The sequence below is a fragment of the Callithrix jacchus genome, chromosome 8, assembly GCF_049354715.1.
Source record: "Callithrix jacchus isolate 240 chromosome 8, calJac240_pri, whole genome shotgun sequence".
Lineage (NCBI taxonomy): Eukaryota > Metazoa > Chordata > Mammalia > Primates > Cebidae > Callithrix > Callithrix jacchus.
Window position 1 is genome coordinate 55,131,195 of NC_133509.1, and position 20,031 is coordinate 55,151,225.

Below are 20,031 nucleotides of genomic sequence, written 5' to 3' on the forward strand. Positions count from 1 at the left end.
CTGGTTCAAGTACTCGAACCCCAGCCTCCCCTTCACACCATTAACTTTTCCCCAACTCTTGAGCTTTCACCTTCTTTTCCTGAAGGACCTGGTCAGTAGGCTCCAGATGAGATTCACAGTCTCCTGAGGTAAGCTTCACAGCCAGATCCTCTACCTCCTCTTCTCCCAAGCTCAGACTATAAGATGGTATTTGGGTCTCTGCCACTTTCTTCTCCTCTGGCTTTTTCTCTTCTGAATAAAACCAATGACCCTGGGAACAGTAGTGGGAGTTATGAATCACAGCATGTATCCACAGCCCCTCAAACCTAGATGGATCTGAAGGCAGCACCAGGACATAGGATGAGTCTATATCTCCATTCATAGCACCTGTAATCTCCTCTCCCTTCACACACCAGCACTGATGTGTCCTGTCTGACTTAGTGCTCTCACACACCACCTTGCTGTACTCAGCCTTTGGAGCCTTCACCCACATGCTTCATGATCTGCCCCTTCTTTCGTCTCTTCACTGATGTCATATCCTGGGAGCATGGGGCTCTTCACACACCTCTTAGGATATTAGTAAGATGTTTTGAAGGTCAGAAGGAAAAGGGCAAAAAAGAAAAAAAAAGGAAGAAGAAAAAGGGCAAAGCCCCATATGAATTCCCCAGCAGCCTTGGGCTGCTTAACCTCGCTGAACCTCAGCTTTCTCTCATTCACTACCACCTATCTGATAGGGACACTGGGCAATTAAATGTAGTGATATATGTAGGTATGACCCTTTGCAAATTGCAAAGCCCTAAATTAATGTAAGATGGCAGTAGTTGTAATCCTGATAACAATCCTATGAAGTATGTTTTCATTAAATTCATTTTAAAGGTAAGGAAATTAAGGCCGGGCGCGGTGGCTCACACCTATAATCCCAGCACTTTGGGAGGCCGAGGCGGGTGGATCATGAGGTCAAGAGATCAAGACCATCCTGGTCAACATGGTGAAACCTCGTCTCTACTAAAATACAAAAAATTAGCTGGGCATGGTGGTGCGTGCGTGTAGTCCCAGCTACTCAGGAGGCTGAGGCAGGAGAATTGCCTGAACCCAGAAGGCGGAGGTTGCGGTGAGCCGAGATTGCGCCATTGCACTCCAGCCTGGGTAACAAGAGCGAAACTCCACCTCAAAAATAAATAAATAAATAAATAAAAATAAAGGTAAGGAAATTAAAGTTCTAAAGGATTAAGAGGTTGCCCAAGGTTGCATATTTTATAATCAGCAGAGACAGAAGTGGACTCAGACTGGTCTTGTCACTCAACCGGAAACACAAGTGTATAGAGAAGCAATGTGTCTCTATCTAGTGATTCTGAACTGTATACTAAATGTAGGTATGTAGACGTGTAAAAGTGGACATGTGTTTGCACATGCACACACAATTAAGTGGTCTCTGGTACAGACCCCGATAGGGCTGTTGGAAAATTAATTAGCAGATGTATCTCATGCCTGAGCAACATGGTGAAACCCCATCTCAAAAATACAAAATTTCTAACTGACTAATTGACTCTGCTATAGCAACATTATGCTGGCTGTCATGAGCAGAGGCTCCCTAAGGACAGGGACTGTTTTTCATTGTGGTCTTTTGGGCTTTCATTATTTTGAGACACAGTCTTGCTCTGTCACCCAGGCTGGAGTGCAGTAGTGTGATCCTGCCTCCCAGGTTTAAGCAATTCTCCTGCCTCAGCCTCCCACGTAGCTGGGATTACAGGTACACACCACCATACCCGGCTAAGTTTTGTATTTTTGAGATGGGGTTTCACCATGTTGTCCAGGCTGGTCTCGAACTCTTGGACTCAAGCAATCTTCTGCCTTGGGCTCCCAAAGTGCTGGGATTATAGGTGTGAGCCACCATGCCTAGCTAGAACAGGAATTGTTTTTGATCTATTGCACAAAATCTCCAAAGCAGTAGATATGCAATAAAAGTAACGACGCTGGTGAAGATGGTCCTGCAGCAAAGGGCACCTTAGGAGAGGCTCTGAGGAGAGAACATAGCCAGACACAGAGCAGCACGGAGGGAAACCGAGACACTTGAAAGCTAGAGACAAGAAAATTCAACAGACACAGCTGGAGTCAAGACAAGTGCCTGGAGCTATTACCAAAGTTGCTTCCTGGACTGTCTCTGTGGCAGAGACGGGGGCCATGGGGCAGGCTGAAAGGCCTGGTCCCTTAGAGAAATGCTGAGCCCTACAACTTGGAGGCTCAGAGAGCAGGCAATTGCTGCTGTTCACCCGGTACAGATCAGCTTGCATCATGTAGGATATCTGTAGATTCTGGAGCAAAGGGTTGGCAGACACAGTGCTCTTTAGACTAGGGAGGGTGGCTAGGCACCGGTTCTCCAAGGAGAGGATGTCTGGATGGGCAGAAACATGTCCATGTGGTTTCTCCAAGGTCTTCAGGTTAGGAAGCGTGGCCAGGCACCGGTTCTCCAAGGAGAGGATGTCTGGGTGGGCAGACACATGTCCATGTGGTTTTTCCATGGTCTTCAGGTCAGGAAGCATGGCTAGGCACTGGTTCTTCAAGGAGAGGATATCTGAGTGGGGAGATATATGCTCATGTAGTTTTTCCATGGGATGCAAGTCAGGGAGCATGGCCAGGCAACGGTTCTCCAAGGAGAGGATGTCTGGATCGGCAGACACATGCCCGTGGAGTTTTTCCATGGCTGAAACTCAGCTAGCATATGCCTAGAAGGAGAGAAAGACAGGTGATGAGCATCTGGCTGCACTGAGGGTGTATCTGCATGAGAGCATATCTTCCTCATAGCCCTCCTGTGAATGCCAGTGATTTGCGAGTAGAAAACAACCAATGTTGTTTTTCTCAGGACTGGGGTTCATCCAGAGAATATCCTAAGGGAGAGGGGTAGGAAAAAGGTAAGGCAAAGGCTTAAGAGCAGAGAAATTAAGAAAAGGCTAGATGCAGTGGCTCACGCCTATAATTCCAACACTTTGGAAGGCCGAGGCACAAGGGTTGCTTGAGCCCGGGAGTTTAAGACCAGCCTGGGCAACATGGTGAAACCCCATCTCTACAAAGTTTTAAAAAGTAAAAAATGTTGGGCAGGACACAGTCGCTCACACCTGTACTCCTAGCACTTTGAAAGGCTAAAGTCGGGGGATCATGAGGTCAAAAGATCGAGACCATACTGGCCAACATGGTGAAACCCTATCTCTACTAAAAATACAAAAATTGGCTGGGTGTGGTGGCACATGCTTGTAAACCCAGCTACTTAGGAGGCTGAAGCAGAATTGCTTGAACCCAGGAGGTGGAGGTTGCGGTGAGCCAAGATCATGCCACTGCATTCCAGCCTGGCAACAAGGCAAGACTCTATCTAAAAAAAAAAAAAATACTAATAATCATAAAATAAATAATATTTTTTTAAAAAGAAAAAAAAAAGGAATGGCTGGAAAGGAAGGGACATGCCTTCACGTAAGAAAGTAAAGGAGACCCCCTCCCCAGGACTATCAGTTTGATCCTTACTTAGTGGAGGGGATCTCACAATATAATCTGTACTCTTAGCTCCAGAGAAAAAGATACTTTAATCAAGTTGTCAATATTCACCATCTCAGCTTCCTTGCCTCTTATTCACTCTTCCACCAACTAAATGGGATTCTGCCCCACCAGTTCACAAGTCCTCTTAGATAACCAAGGAACTTCTTGTTTCTCCTGTAAATAAATACATCTTGGGCCTTAACTATTCCATCCCTCAAGTAGAATATAACATTGTTGATTACTCTCTCATTAAAACTCTCTCTTCCAGGCCAGACACAGTGGCTCACGCCTGCAATCCCAGCACTCTGGGAGGCCAAGGCAGGCAAATCACCTGAGGTCAGGAGTTTGAGACCAGCCTGACCAACATGGAGAAACCCTGTCTCTACTAAAAATACAAACTTAGCCGGGCACTGTGGTCCATGCCTGTAATCCCAGCTACTCAGAAGGCTGAGACAGGAGAATCACTTGAACCCAGGAGGCGGAGGTTGCCGTGAGCCAAGATCGCACCATTGCACTCCAGCCTGTGCAACAAGAGTGAAACTCCATCTCAAAAATAAATAAATATCTTCCTTTGTTTCCTATGATGTTACTGCCCTGATTTTCTTCTTAAAACTATTCTGGCTATATCTTCCTAGGGATTCTTTGTCATTCCTTAACATCGATGCTCCTTGCACTTTATTCTAATCCTTTCGCATACTTTCCTGGGGTGGTCTCACCCACTATGTGACTCCAAATAAGATTTCTATGCTGGCGACTCACAGATCTATTCCTGGACCTAGATCTCCCTTCTAAGCTTTATATTTCACTTACCCATTTGCCTATTGGACATCCCCACTGGATGACTCAAAGGTACTCCAAATTCCACAGATCCTAAATGTATCATCCTTTTCCTTCTCCCATCTATGCCCCAAATCCATACCCCTTCCTTTGCCCCCTCTGCCTACTGAAGTTTGAAGTTAGACAGACTTGAGTTTGAATCCTCCTTCACCTTGGGATCTTGGTTGGGAAAGATATTTAAATTCTCCATGTTTCTAGGATTTTCTCATTTATAAAGTTAAGAAAAATGTTTACCTCACAGAGTTGTTATAGAAATAAATGAGAAAAAACATTAAGCACTTTGAGGACGGCTTGGCACTAAGTGTTCAGTATAGAAGCTATTGTTATTTGTTACTATTATCCAGTAAATACCAAATCCTATTGATTCTACTTCCTCAGTGTCTCTTAAATCTATCCAGTTCTCTCTATTCCTCCTACCACCATCTTTGCTGAATTTAGATTTGTCTAAAGGATCTCCCTGCTAGAGCCACACATGGTAGCCTGTAATCCCAGAGACTTGCAGAGGCTAAGGCAGGAGGATCACTTGAGCCCAGGAGTTTTAAACCAGCCTGAGCAACATAGTGAGACTCTTTTTTTTCAAAGCATGTTTCTTTATTAGCCCACTTGCTAATTGTTTCTACTTACTGAAATAAAACTCCTGAAGGTAAGGACTCCTTTGTCTTGCTCCTCTCTGCATCCTCAGCATCACATACAAAACCCGGCTTCTGGTTACCTCCCAGCATCATCTCTTACTAACACCCCAATCTAACTCTCAGCACTCTAGGCTTCAATCTTACAAATTCTACTTAGCTTATTAACTGCCAAGGTATCTCTTGACTCTGGGCCTTTGCACAGGCAGATTCCTGGAACAGTCTTTCTTTCTTCCACCAACACCACCTCTCCTTTACCAGACCAAATGCTACTTTCCTCTCACTCTATAGGCTTCAGTTTCATCATCAATTCCTCCAAGAAGCCTGTGCTGACACCAAGCCCCAGTCTGGTTTAGGTGGCCTTCTCCTTGTTTTCACAATACCCATACTTCCCCTATCATAGAGCATATCACGTTTGTCTTTCTTCCCAATTGACCATTAAGTTCCTGAAGACAGAGACCCTTTTAGCCTTGTTAACCATTGTTCCCACAATTGCTGGTTGGTGGGATTCAGAGGCCTTTGAGAATCTAGTAAAAGCTATGGAGCTTTTTCACAGAAAAGAAAAAAAGTGTATATACTGTTTGGTGCTCAATTTTCTTTTTCTTTTTTTTTGAGACGGAGTTTCGCTGTTGTTACCCAGACTGGAGTGCAATGGCACAATCTCGGCTCACTGCAACCTCCGCCTCCTGGGTTCAAGCAATTCTCCTGCCTCAGCCTCCCGAGTAGCTGGGACTACAGGCGTGTGCCACCATGCCCAGCTAATTTTTGTATTTTTAGTAGAGATGGGGTTTCACCGTGTTGACCAGGATGGTCTCGATTTCTTGACCTCGTGACCCACCCGCCTTGGTCTCCCAAAGTGCTGGGATTATAGGCGTGAGCCACCGCGCCCAGCCTGGTGCTCAATTTTTCAAAGTGTCTATGAAGCCCATTTATGGATCTCCCAGAATCTCCACAAACTGCAAATTAGAAACCTCTGCCTAACAGAATGCTTGAATTATACCACCAGGAACCTATTTTCTGCTGAGTGTGGTGGCTCACACCTGTAATCCTAGCACTTTGGGAGGCTGAGGCAGGAGTATCACTTGAGTGCAGGAGTTCAAGACCAGCCTGGGCAACTTAGTGAGACCTCTATTTAAAAAAAAAAAGAAGAAGAAAGAAAGTATATTCTTATTTATTTGGACAAAGGCTAATTTCTCATTCATATGTAAATATTTTAAGAATATATTGCTAAGTCACCCACTTAAACCTAGTGTGAATAAGCTTAGGGACAGGGAAATAGAACACTTACAAGATGACCTGAATGACTAACAATCCAGGACTAAAAAGGATAACAATACCCCACTGGACGTCAGTGTGACAAACACATCAAAAATGATGGCTTCTGTGTCCTGTACACTTTGCTCATGTCTTTGCCCTATATAAGCCCCCAAGGAAAGGAGTGGGGAATCTCAGAATTGACTCAGATTCTTTTAAAGAGATCTCAAACCAAAAATAAACAGAAAAATAAGAACAGTTTATTTTTTTGCATCCTGGAATTTTTAAAAGGAGATTCAACTGAACCAGAAATGAAGAGATAAAGTTCCCTCCCCACTTCCATCTCTAGTTCCCTTCTCCAGAAGTAAACATTGCTAACAGTTTTATACTAACAGTTTCACCCTTTCTATGCATATACAAACATGTGCCTTCACCATCACCACTGCTTTTGCTTTTGCTTTACACAAACAGGATCATAGGTTAGACACTATTCTGCACTTAGTATATCTCAGAGACCTTGCCGTGGTAACACATTAAACCCTTTTTTTTTTTTTATGAGATGGAGTCTGGCTCTGTTACCCAGGTTGCACTGCAGTAGCAAATCTCAGCTCACTGCAATCTCCGCCTCTCGAGATCAAGGGATTCTCCTGCCTTAGCCTCCCAAGTAGCTGGGATTACAGGGGCCCACCACCACGCCCGGCTAATTCTTTTGTATTTTTAGTAGAGATGGGTTCACCATGTTGGCCAGAGTGGTCTCAAACTCCTGAGCTCAGGTAACCCGCACGCCTCGGCCCCCCACAATGCTGGGATTACAGGCGTGAGCCACCACGCCCGGCCTCCACCTCACTCTTTCAAGTGGTTGTATGGTAGTCCAGCACATTTAAGCACAGCCTAGGTTTCTATTATTACAAACAGTTCTCATATTAGCGTTTGTTGGTGACAGCCACTGTCCCCTTCCAATAGGCACACGGGACAGGGAAATAAGAGGGGCTGATTCTCACGTGGTCTCTATTCCTGCCCCTCCCTCTCCCTCAGCCTTCTCCTCCTCACTCACATCCCCTTTCACGCAGTGTGCACTCCTTTCCCCTTCCCGGAGCGACCGGGAAGAGCCGCGTGGATGCACTCCCAGGTGAATCTCGGGTGGTTCCTAACCGTCCCAGCCAGGCCCTTCCCACCCGCTCTCAGCCTCCGAGCCCAGCGCCCTAGACCCAGGGCCAGGGGAAGTTCTACCTGCGCTCGAATCCTCCCTTAGACTGGGGCGGGAGACAGTGGTGCGTGACCAGGGGCGTCCGATTCCCGCAGCAGGAAGCAGAAACTCCGTTCCAGGTCCTGCGGGAGGGAAGGGTGGCAACCAGGGGAGGAGCCGGATGCGGATCTGGGAAGAGACAGCGCGGGCGGAGACGCACGGGCCGGGGCGGGGCGCAGAAGCAGCTGGGCGGGCTTTGAGCCCAGGGCCGCGAGACTACCTGCCAGGCCGTAAACACGAATGCCCAGGACCCCCCGCAGCCTTTTCTGGGGCCCGAGTTTAGTTTGTTGTTATTTCCCTTCCTGATCCTATTTTCTCCTGTCCCTAAGACTTCCCCCTCTCCCAAATTCGTCTCCTCTTTGGCTAATTTTCTTCTCCTTTCTCCTATTACCTCTTCAAAACACCTTTTCTTGGAAAAGATTTCAGCATGTTCGCTGCCGATCTGTACACTTCTCTTTTCTAGTATCAAAGACGGTCAGACTCGATTCATCCTAAAGTTCCTTTGAGAATACAGAATTAAAAGGAAACGGAATGTCCAAAGCAACCGCCCGTAGCCAAATGTAGACATCAGTCAAAGTTCGCTGAACTGAGAGCAAGTCCCTCCCCTCCTGCTGATCAGAAGAGAGATCCACAGATCACACAGAATCTGTCTGGAACTATTCTGAATGACTAATGCTGAACTCTTTCCAGGAAGATGGAACCAGACTCAGAAAAGGGACACGTGACCCTTAGGTTAATCATGCTAGCTTCATAAAGAGAGGACAGAACATAGTAGCAGGAGAAATACGCTTTCTGCGTATAAAGCAGATTAGCTGGCTGGGCGTGGTGGTTCACGCCTGTAATCCCGGCACTTTGGGAGGGCGAGGTGGACACATCACAAGGTCAGTATACCGAGACCATCCTGGCTAACATGGTGAAACCCTGTCTCTACTAAAAATACAAAAATTAGCAGGCGTGGTGGCGTGCGCCTGTAATCCCAGCAACTCCGAGCGGCTGAGGCAGGAGAATCACAACTGGACGTTGCAATGAGCCGAAAACGCGGAATTGCACTCCAGCCTGAGCGACAGAGCAAGACTCCGTATCAAAAAAAAAAAAAAGAGGGGGGCCGGGGGCGGTGGCTCATGCCTGTAATCCCGGCACTTTGGAAGGCTCCGGCGGGAGGATCACGAGGTCAAGAGATCGAGACCATCCTGGCCAACATGGTGAAACGCCCATCTCTACTAAAAAATACAAAAATTAGCTGGGCGCGGTGGCGCACACCTAGTCCCAGCTACTCCGGAGGCTGAGGCAGGAGAATTGCTTGAACCCGGGAGGCGGACGTTGCAGTGAGCCGAGATCACGCCACTGCACTCCAGCCTGGCGCCTGGCGACAGAGCGAGACTCTGTCTAAATTTAAAAAAAAAAAAGAAATGAAGATTAGCTGTCTTCTGGAAAATATCATTGCTTTCCTTAGCAGGTACCCTTGCCTCTCGGGTAGCAGCTGAGCTTCGGCTCAGAACTGAGGGCATTCTATCCTCTAGCAACTGAGCCAGTACTTCCACTTTCCTTCCTTAGAAGCCTCCATTACCACCCACCTCATCAGTCCCAACACTCCCTGTAATGGTCTTTATGTTTGTGTCTCCCCAAAATTTATATATTGAAACCCTGATCCCAACGTGATGATATTTAGGATGGGATCTCTGGGAGGTCATTAGGTCATGGAGTTTAGAATACAAATAAATGGGATTGGTGACTCTTTATCCACCATGTGAGGATACAAGAAAACAGCCATCTGCAATCCCAAGGAAGCCCCTCATCTTCAGAAGCAGACCATGCTGGCAACCTGATCTTGGACTTCCATTCTCTAGAACTGTGAGAAATAATGTTTGTTGTTTAAGCCACCCAGTAATTTGTTACAGCAATCTGAACTAAAACATTTTCTTTTTATGACAAATATTTTGATGCTCCTTTTATTTTCCTGAAGCATAATTCATAAAGAATGTAACTTACCTCCACACACAATTTTAAACAAATATTAAAAAACAAAAAATAGAGACAGTGTCTTGCTATGTTGCCAAGGCTGGTCTCAGCCTCCAGGGCTCAAACAATCCTCCTACCTTGGCCTCTCAAAGTGCTGGGATTACAGGCATGAGCCACCGTGCCTGGCCTAAAAGATTAATAAAATCTTTTAAAGAAATGTAAAGGAGTCTACAGCCATACCACCCTCAATGTGTCTGATCTCGGAAGCTAAGTGGGGTCAGGCCTGGTTAGTACTTGGATGGGAGATAAGAGGAATAGTAGAAGGACTATGACTTATAATTAAATACTATGTGTTTAGATATGTAAATGCTTGTGTATAACATTCAAGAAGACACAATGTGATACTCAGATATTTGCATCTCTCTATAAAATCACCTTGAATATAACAGCTACAAATGCAGAATGATACAGACATAATGGTGATTCAAATACCATGAACAGAATTACTGATGTGGTATGATTTTCCAAAATAATAAAAAACTTTTGGCAGATTTTCAAACAAAACAAGATATGATCATTTCATGATTTTCATGGCAGTTGCATTCCTGGAAAATTCAGTGTATATTAAAACTATGCATAAAATGCCTTGTGTTTATATTTAAAATTAAATTATGGTGCAGTGTCTCACACCTGTAATCCCAACACTTTTCGGGGCCGAGGTGAGTTGATTACCTGAGATCAGGAGTTTGAGACCAGCCTGGCCAACATGGTGAAACCTTGTCTCCTCTAAAAATACAAAAATAAGCCGAGCGTGGTGGCGGGCTCCTGTAATCCCAGTTACTCAGGAGCCTGAGGCAGGAGAATCACTTGAACTCACTGAGTGTATCCCGGAAATTCATGTTGAAACTCGATCTGCAGTGTGATAGCATCAGGAAGTGGAGATTGCAGTGAGCCAAGATCATACCACTGCACTCCAGCCTGGGAGACAAGAGCAAAACTCCAACTCAAACAAAAAAGTTATATCCTAATTCCAATAAGTTTTCAGCAAGTTATTCAAAGTTAAAGACACAGAAATATCACTCTTGTGTGGTAGTGTCCTAAACAGTTCCTGAATGTTGAGCTATCCTGGGCCCTAACCATTTAAATGTGTAAAATCATCCCAATTATTGTGAAAGCCAAAAAACACCCCCTAGAGGGCAGTACCACCCACCTTAAAAACCATCATTAGTGGTCTATTTATAGAAGAAAGAGAGGAGTTTGGTGAGGGAACACAAGAGCTAGGAAACCTGAAAGAAAAGGTTATGTGAAGTGACTACAGTGGGAGCATATTGAGGAGAAGGAGGTGAGAGGAGGGATTGGAGGAGTCCACATAGGACCTTTCTTCTGAAGGCCAAGTTTGTAAGGCCTCTTCCATATAGAATATGCCTTAGATAATTATCCCAACCACAAGGCCCGGTAGTCTGTGACTCTCTATGGGAACACCTGCCCCACCAGTGAAAGGATAGCATATGCAAGCACTTCCATCATATTCCCATAAATATCAGATCTGAGAAGACTGGTGATACAGGAGGGAAGGTAATTGGTGATGGCTTCCTGATTGGCTTTGAGGATCTACATTTACTTTCTGGTTACCTGAAGCAGCAAAAAGATTCAGGGCCATCAAGGCCTGTACATTGGAACTACTTGGAGATCTTTTAAAAATTCCAAAGTCCAGGCCACACCCCAGACCAATTAAACTGCGGTCACCCAGAGTAGGACCCAGGCATCTGTAGTTTTTGAAGTTTTCTAGGTTGTATGGTCTGAATGTGTCCCCCAAAATTCATGTTGAAACTTGATCTGCAATGTAATAGTATTAAGAGTCAGGGTGTTTAGGAGTGATTAAGTCATGAGAGGAGAGCCCTTATGAATGGAATTTGCAGGCTTATAAAAGGGCTAGAAGAAACCAGCAATCACTCCTATGTTTGCCCTTCCACCTTCTGCCATGAGAAGATGCTGCAAGAAGGCAGGTTCTCCCCAGACACCAAATGCTAGTGTCTTGACCTTAGACTTCCCAGCCTCCAGAATTATGAGAAATAAATTTCTAGGCCGGTGCGGTGGCTCACGCCTGTAATCCCAGCACTTTGGGAGGCCGAGGTGGGTGGATCACGAGGTCAAGAGATCAAGACCATCCTGGTCAACATGGTGAAACCCGTCTCTACTAAAAATACAAAAATTAGCTGGGCATGGTGGCGTGCGCCTGTAGTCCCAGCTACTCGGGAGGCTGAGGCAGGAGAATTGCTTGAACCCAGGAGGCGGAGGTTGTGGTGAGCTGAGATCACGCCATTGCACTCCAGCCTGGGTAACAAGAACAAAACTCCATCTCAAAAAAAAAAAAAAATTTCTATTATCTATAAAATTACCCAGTCGCAGGTATTTTGTTATAGCAGCACAAATGGATGGAAACATCAGGCAATACTAATGTTCAGAAAAGTTTAGAAACCTCTGCTCAAGGTTCTCACTAATCAAAGTATGGGATTGTGGCCCATGACATCAACATCACCTTGTTAGAAATATAGACTCTCAGGCTCTACCCCAGACCTACTGAATAAGAATCTTTTAACAATATTTCCAGATTATTCCCACTCACATTAAAGTTGGAGAAACACTGATCCTGACAAGTGGGTTGGAACCTGAACATCTATGTTTCCAAACACTGGAGTCAGGGCCCAGTGATTTGTGTTTTAACAAACTCTCCAGCTGGGTTTGGTACATGCTTAAATTTAAGAACCCCTGATTAGGCAGGGTGCAGTGGCTCATGCCTATAATCTCAATACTTTGGGAGGCCAAGCAGGCAGATCACTTCAGCTCAAGAATTTGAGACCAGCCTGGGCAACATGGTGAAACCCTGTCTCTACGAAATTAAAAAAAAAAATAGCTAGGCATGCTGGTGCACACCTGTAGTCCTTGCTACTTATGGAGCTGAGGTGAGAGGATTGCTTGAGCCCAGGAAGTCGACGTGGCAGTGAGCTGTGTTTGTGCCACTGCACTCCAACCTGGATGACAAAGCAAGACCCTGTCTCAAAAAAAAAAAAGCTCTGATTAAAACTAAGATTGTTGCTCATCCCCCTTGAAAATTTCTGATTTATTAAGTCTGGGAAGGAACCTGAGAATTTGCATTTCCAGTCATTTCTCAGGTAATCGTGACTCTTATCTCTGATCTGAGGTACACATTTTTAAAACTATTCATCGAGGGTGATTACCTAAACAGGAGAGACAGTTACTACCTACCAACCACATGGCTGTTTAATAAATAATGCACTTGTCACACTTGCATTGCATGTATAAATTAAAAATTTGGCCCAATTCCCCAATATTCTGTTCTAATCATATGACCACTGAATGATCCCTGAAGGACATTTTCTTTTTTTTTTTTTCTTTAAAAAAAAAGATGGGGTTTCACCATGATGGCCAGGCTGGTCTTGAAATCTTGACCTCAGGTGATCCACCCACCTCAGCCTCCCAAAGTCCTAGGATTCTAGGCGTGAGCCACCGCACCTGGCCAGACATTGTCAGCTGTGTTTTGGGGAGCCAGATAAGCTATCTCTGCCTTGCAACACAGAAAACCTTTCAACTGGCAAGATGTTCACAATGTTCAAATTCAGCTCTTCATGCCTGTAGGAAGTGCGAGTCATATGGCCAATATTTGCTTCTTTGAGTCATGCTTTCCTAAGTTAGCCACTCTCTTGAGTTGCAGCAATCTTTTTTCAGATTACTATTGTCAGAATAAATCAGGAGTTTTGCCAATCAAATAACTATACCAGAGCTGGGAACTTGTGCCATTTCCCACCGGAATGAATTCACTTAATTCACACAGAACTGTCTTACTTTCCTTATTTAAAAGTTCTTAAAGGACCATTCACTTTCTTCTGCATATACAGTCTACACCACCTAACTGTTGTTGAATAGTAACATTGAGCTGCAGTGGCCAACTGATGAGTGTAGTTTCCAAACTGATTTGTCTCTGGGACAAAGGAGTGCCACCCCCTCAGTCTTCCCTTTTAGGAAGGGTCCTACCACCTGTTAAAACTGTTCATTTCTGGTCAGTTTTCTTACACGTTCATTGTCCTCCTCCTCCACTTTGATTCGACAATATCTGCTGATCCCCTGTCAAAGAATAGTGCTAGCACCTGGGTAAAATGTATACAACATGCCTTCTTCTCAACGCTTCATCATCTTCTAGAGACAGACATATGTAGAAGTCACAAAAATACAAGGCAGATAATGAGAATGGATATTGGACTAAGGAACAAGGTTATATGGGTGAGGGCAAGGATCTTGAGCAACTTCCTGGGCTTTGAACTGGGAAGGTCAGGCCTCTGATAAAAAGCTGAGAGGGGAGGGACCAGTGAGAAGTGTAAAGGCCATTGTTTTTACCTGATTTTTTTCTTATTTTTGAATACTTACCTTTAGATTCACAGTATGTGTTTGTTTGACCTAACCAACACAACTTAAAGCATCACACAAGCTGTGATATGGGACAAGCACACACTTATTGGATAGCCACTTGTCACCTCAGAGAAGCCCTTCTGGGCCATCTGAAAGCAGATTACAAGAACCTCAGTGTCTTCTCCCTTTCTAAATCAAAACAACCCTGCATTTGGCCTCTGGTCTGTTGACATTTGCCAATATCTTTCTTCAAGGACATTCCTCACTGACTAGTCTCCCTAATTAGGTATGGTAGATTAAAATAGGCCACAAATTCTTTGCTTTCCCTTCCATTGAGAGGCAGATTCTAATTCCTTAGTTCTTGAAACTGGGCTGACCGGGTGGCTTGCTTGACCAATACAATGGCAGAAGTTGCATTCTGGGACTTCTGAGGCTATGTCAAAGGAAACCTGCACTTCCTCCAGGACTCTGCAACACTCCCTTGGGGAGCCCTGAGCTGCGAAGTGAGTTCAACTACCCTAATGTAGTTGAACTACCACTTGTAGGTGTCTCAATTAACAGTCTCAACTAAGCTCAGCCTTCTAGCCATCTCCACCAGGCCATCGGCTCATCTACCAATTGTCTATCATCAAGTAACTTCCGCTAATGACATATGAAGCAGAAGAATCATCTAGTGGAATCCTCCCTAAATTTAGTGAAATCAATGACACATAAAATTGTAAGATCAAAAATGATGAGTTCGTGTCGTTTGTAGGGACATGGATGAATCTGGAGAACATCATTCTCAGCAAACTGACGCAAGAACAGAAAATGAAATACCGCATATTCTCACTCATAGGCGGGTGATGAAAAATGAGAATACATGGACACAGGGAAGGGAGTACTAAACACTGGGGTCTATTGGGGGCATAGGGAGGGACAGCGGGGGGCAGAGCTGGGGAGGGATAGCCTGGGGAGAAATGCCAAATGTGGGTGAAGGGGAGGAAGGCAGCAAAACACGCTGCCATGTGTGTACCTATGCAACTGTCTTGCATGTTCTGCACATGTACCCCAAAACCTAAAATGCAATAAAAAAGAAAAAAAAATTGTAAGATATGATTAAATGGTTGTTGTTTTAAGTCACAACGTTTTGGGCAGCAATAAATAACTGGTACACTAAGCCTGCAAAATTTAAGATAGTTTACATTAGGATACTCTTCTGTAATCATCCCACTATTTTTTTTTCTTTTTTTGAGATTGGGTCTAGCTCTGTCACCCAGGCTGGAGTGTAGTGGCAGGATCTGCACTCATTGCAACCTCCGCCTCCTTGGTTCAAGCGATTCTCCTGCCTCAGCCTTCTGAGTAGCTGGGACTACAGGCACATGCCACCACCCCTGGCTAATTTTTGTATTTTTAGTAGAGACGGAGTTTTGCCATGCTGGCCAGGCTGGTCTGGAACTCCTGATCTCAGGTGATTTGCCTATCTCTGCCTCCCAAAGTGCTGGGATTACAGGCATGAGCCACCACACCTGGCCCTCACTTCTCTTTAAGCTTTTTAATTGCCTAATTCTTAAAACAACATTGATATGAGACTTTTTTTTTTTTTTGAGACAGAGTCTCGCTCTGTTGGTCAGGCTAGAGTGCAGTGGTGTGATCTCGGCTTACTGTAACCTGTGCTTCCCAGATTCAAGCGATTCTCATGCCTTGGCCTCCCAAGTAGCTGGAACACCAGAATCTAGGCTTGGCTTACCATTATCCTTGGAAGATTATCAATTTGTACTTTAACTGTCCAACTGTACAATGAATCACAGGAATCTAGGCCATCAGTATACCTAAGGATATTATATAAAATTACCCTTTTCAGCTGGGTACAGTGGCTCATGCCTGTAATTCCAGCTCCTTGGGAGGCACAGGCAGGCAGATCACTTGAGGCCAGGAGTTTGAGATCAGCCTGGGTAACGTGGCAAAACTCCATCTCTACCAAAAAATATAAAAATTAGCTGGGCATGGTGGGGCACACCTGTAGTCTCAGCTACTCAAGAGGCTGAGGTGGGAGGATCACTTGAGCCCAGGAGGCAGAGGTTGCAGTGAGCTGAGGTCATGCCACTGCACTCTAGCTTGGGTGAGCCCAGCGGCATAAAAATTAAATATCGGCTGGGTATGGTGGCTCACGTCTGTAATCCAAGCACTTTGGAGGCCAAGACAGGTGGATCACCTGAGGTGGGGAGTTCAAGAACAGCCTGACCAACATGGTGAAACCTTGTCTTAAAGAAAAAAAAGAAAAAAAATTAAATGAAAAATAAAAAAAGGGAAAAAAAAATTGTCTCAACTTCCATGCCCTCTCGGGCCTCTTGTTAAAATATTTTCACTAAATAACTCCTGCTGTCTAAAATTCGGTCAATAGGTAACTTCAGCACTTGCTTTTTGCATATTAGCAGACATGTGCTTGAATAGACTAAGAAGGCTGGGCTCATGCCTGTAATCCCAGCACTCTGGGGAGCCAAAGTAGATCAATCAGTTGAGCTCAGGAGTTTGAGACCAACCTGGGCAATATGGCAAAACCCATCCCTACAAAAAAAAAGATACAAAAATTAGTAGGGCATATTGGCTAAAAAAGTGTGCCAGCAGTCTACAAGTTTTGGAAGATGGGGACTGCCTGAGGAGAATAACCACATTAAAACAATTCATGCCAAAAGAATAATCACATTAAAAACAAAAACAGGACACCTGATCTCAAAAAGGATTTTAGTCCTGCTTTTGGATAGGGTGAAGCAGGGGTAATTGGAAATAAAATTTGGATTTCAAAATATTGAACTTGGAGCCAGGTGTGGTGGCTCACATAATCCCAGCACTTTGGGAGGCTAGGCAGGTGGATCACCTGAGGTCAGGAATTTGAGACCAGCCTGGCCAACATGGTAAAACCCTGTCTGTACTAAAAATACAAAATTAGCCAGGTGTGGGGGCACATGCCTGTAATGCCAGCTACTTGGGAGGCTGAGACAGGAGAATTGCTTGAACATGGGAGGCAGAGGTTGCAATGAGCCAAGATTGCACCACTGCACTCCAGCCTGGGCAACAAGAGTGAAACTCCATGTCAAAAAAAGAAAAAAAGTGAACTGAGAACACTTTAATGCCTTGTAGGAAGAATGAAAATACTATAGGCATTGAGATAATGAGGGAAAAACTGGAATACTTGGCCACAATCCAAGATATGGGTGAAGACAGTATATTACATATATATATACACACACAAACACACAAATATATATACAATTTTTTTAGATATTTTGAGATATATAATATATATTTTTGATATTACGTATATATTTTATATATGATCATATATATAATTATATTAATATATATTGTATTTTAATTTTTATTTATTTTATATATAAAATATATAAAATTTGAGAAATTCCATCTCAAGATATGCATATATATTGTATATATGTATATATATATGTGTGTACATATTGTATATATATGTGTGTATATATATGCATATCTTGAGATGGAATTTCACTTTCGTTGCCCAGGCTAGAGAGCAGTGGCATGATCTCAGCTCACTGCAACCTCCACCTCCCAGGTTCAAGCAATTCTCCTGCCTCAGCCTCCCGAATAGCTGGGATTACAGGATCCCACCGCGCCTGGCTAACTTTTTGTCTTTTTAGTAGAGACCATGTCGTCCAGGCTGGTCTCGAACTCCTGACCTCAGGTGATCTGCCTGCCTCCGACTCCCAAAGTGCTGGGACTACAGGCGTGAGCCACCACACCTGGCCAGATAGTATATTATATATTAAAACATGGTTGTTTAAACATGCACTGTGGAGACCAACAGATTTGCGATTATTTTTTATTTTTTTATTTTTATTTTATTTTTTGAGACAAGGGTCTCAAAACATGTGCCACCGCACCTGGTCCAATGGATCTGTGTTTATATCCTCCTCTGCTACTGACCAGCAGGGTGACCTACGCTGTAGAAGAAAATAAGGTTTGTAATCTCATCAATCCTGAATGGGGCCAGAGAGTGGTCCTTGAGTCTGCAGTTAAGATCAGATGATGATAATGTAGCAAAGTGGCCAGGCTAGGTTCTCCATTTGAAAAGTCTCATCTCAGTCTCGTTCTCATAACAATCACCGGCTCAACACAGCCTAATAAATGAGAAAAACTGTCGGAAGGAAGAACCCACTACCCCTTGCTCTGGCTGAGCTTCTTTGAAATTCAAAACTATTTGCATGACAGCAATTGGATGTTAGATTTCTCAAGACCATGTCTCTAAATCTCCAGTGGCACTTATACCTGCTCATTGCTCCCACTTGTAGAGTCCATGTATAAGTTTCATGGATAAAGCTTGCCACTCAAGTGGAGATGGAGCTATATTAGAGAGGGGGCATAATAAAGTCCTTCTACTAGTTTAAATACATGCTCAACATTTACAAACTATTTTGTGAGTTAGGGCAAATTAACTCCTCTAATCTTCCAGTTTTCTCATCTATAAAGTGGTAATAATAATAGCACCCACTTTTTATAGGCCGTATTATCATTCAAATTAGATAATATACACAAAGCATTTAGCATATCCTCTGGCATATAGCTAGCACAAACAATGATAGCTATAATCTAAAACAATCTAGGCTGGGCAAAGTGGCTCATGCCTGTAATCTTAGCACTTTGGGAGGCTGAGGCAGGTGGATACCTGAGGTCAGGAGTTCAAGACCAGCTTGAACAACATGTTGAAATCACGTCTCAAAAATATAAAAATTAGCTAGGTGTAGTGGTGGAGTCCTGTAATCCCAGCTGAGGAGGCTGAGGCAGGAGAATCACTAGAATCCGGGAGGCAGAGATTGCAGTGAGCTGAGATCATACCATTGTGCTCCAGCCTGGGTAACAGAGTAAGACTGTCTCAAAAATAAATAAATAAATAAATAAATAAATAAATAAATAAATAAAACAAGCAGTTCTTACTGTCTGTAATGAAACAGTTGGCTTTCATTAGTGACAGTTTGCTTGAAAAGTGTGTATTGGGGCTCAGACTGTCTACCTGGTAATGAGTCAAACTGATACACAGTTCTCTAACTCAGTTGGAATCCAGATGAATCTGCTTCCCTGTCTCAGGAGTACATCAGGCTGGAGTAGCTTGCAACCTTCTGTACAGTACTCATGGTCTCAGGAGCTTGTCACTACAGTACACTGGCCTCCTTGTTGGGCATCATTTAGCTCTCTGATCTAAGACGATATGTCCCAGGACCTTGATTTATAGATTACCAAGTCACACTTTTCCAATGTGCCTAGAGGTCCTTAGGACTATCCCAAGCTCTGGGGCTCTTGAGCTATAATAACACTGTGGTGTTTACAATACCATTATGGTGCTTATACGGGTTAAGACATTGGAATGCAAACTGGTTGAAGGACTTACTCATGATTACCAAAGCAACAACTGAACTGAAACTTGAAGCCAAGTTACTGATTCTAGCTCAGTACACTTTCAAGGCTATATTTTTTTTGTCATTTTTCTAATATTATATTTGTCTGTTCTTACATTGCTATAAAGAAATACCTGAGACTGGGTAATTTATACAGAAAAGAGGTTTAATTGGCTCACGGTTCTGCAGCCTGTACAGGAAGCATGGCAGCTTCTGTTTCTAGAGAGGCCCAGGAAGTTTCCAATTATGGCAGAAGGGAAAGAAGGAGTGAGGCGTCTTACATGGCAGGAGCAGGAGCAAGAAAGAGAGCGAGGGAGGGGGTGCTACCTACTTCTAAACAAAAAGATCTCACGAAAACTCACTATCAGAAGATATGAAATGGTGCTAAATCTTTCATGAGAAATCACTCCCATGAGCCATCACCTCCCACCAGGCCCCACCTCCGACACTGGGGATTACAATTTGACATGAGATATGTGCAGGGACACAGATCTAAAACGTATCAAATAGGAAATACAGATTATTATATTCTGAATCAGCTATAGTAATAATACCATAATCATTTCTCTCTCAGAGAATAAGACTATAATCTTACCACTAATGATATATATGTATGTTTATAGCTACACATAAGTATCTATCTATCTGTAATTTTTTTGGTAGATATTTTACCAGGAGCTGTGATAAATTCACACTTTTTCACTTAGGGCCCCTTGATCTCAAGGGCTAGACAGGATTTAGAATGTAGTATGTGATCCTGAAAGAGTACTTA

General features: G+C 43.9%; 1 protein-coding gene and 1 long non-coding RNA gene across 9 annotated transcripts in view; one reads left to right on the forward strand and one right to left on the reverse strand.

Moving 5' to 3' along the window:
• TEP1 (telomerase associated protein 1) overlaps positions 1 to 7,573 on the reverse strand; it is a 51,784-nt gene extending 44,211 nt beyond the window's left edge. For all 8 annotated transcript variants that reach the window (XR_013521068.1, XR_013521067.1, XR_013521066.1 and 5 more), the window contains exons 1-3: positions 7,455 to 7,573; positions 2,118 to 2,702; positions 71 to 250 (exon numbers count right to left, since the gene is read on the reverse strand). Coding sequence is in view for 2 of the 8 variants with exons in the window: in XM_002753700.6 (XP_002753746.4) it covers positions 71 to 250; positions 2,118 to 2,678 (741 nt within the window). In the remaining 6 variants the exon portion in view is untranslated. The remainder of the gene's footprint in view (positions 1 to 70; positions 251 to 2,117; positions 2,703 to 7,454) is intronic.
• Positions 7,273 to 9,397, forward strand: LOC128928788 (uncharacterized). The gene is made up of 2 exons (XR_008474339.2): positions 7,273 to 7,353; positions 7,890 to 9,397. It is a non-coding gene; the product is annotated as an uncharacterized LOC128928788 (long non-coding RNA).
• Positions 9,398 to 20,031: the final 10,634 nt, after the last annotated feature.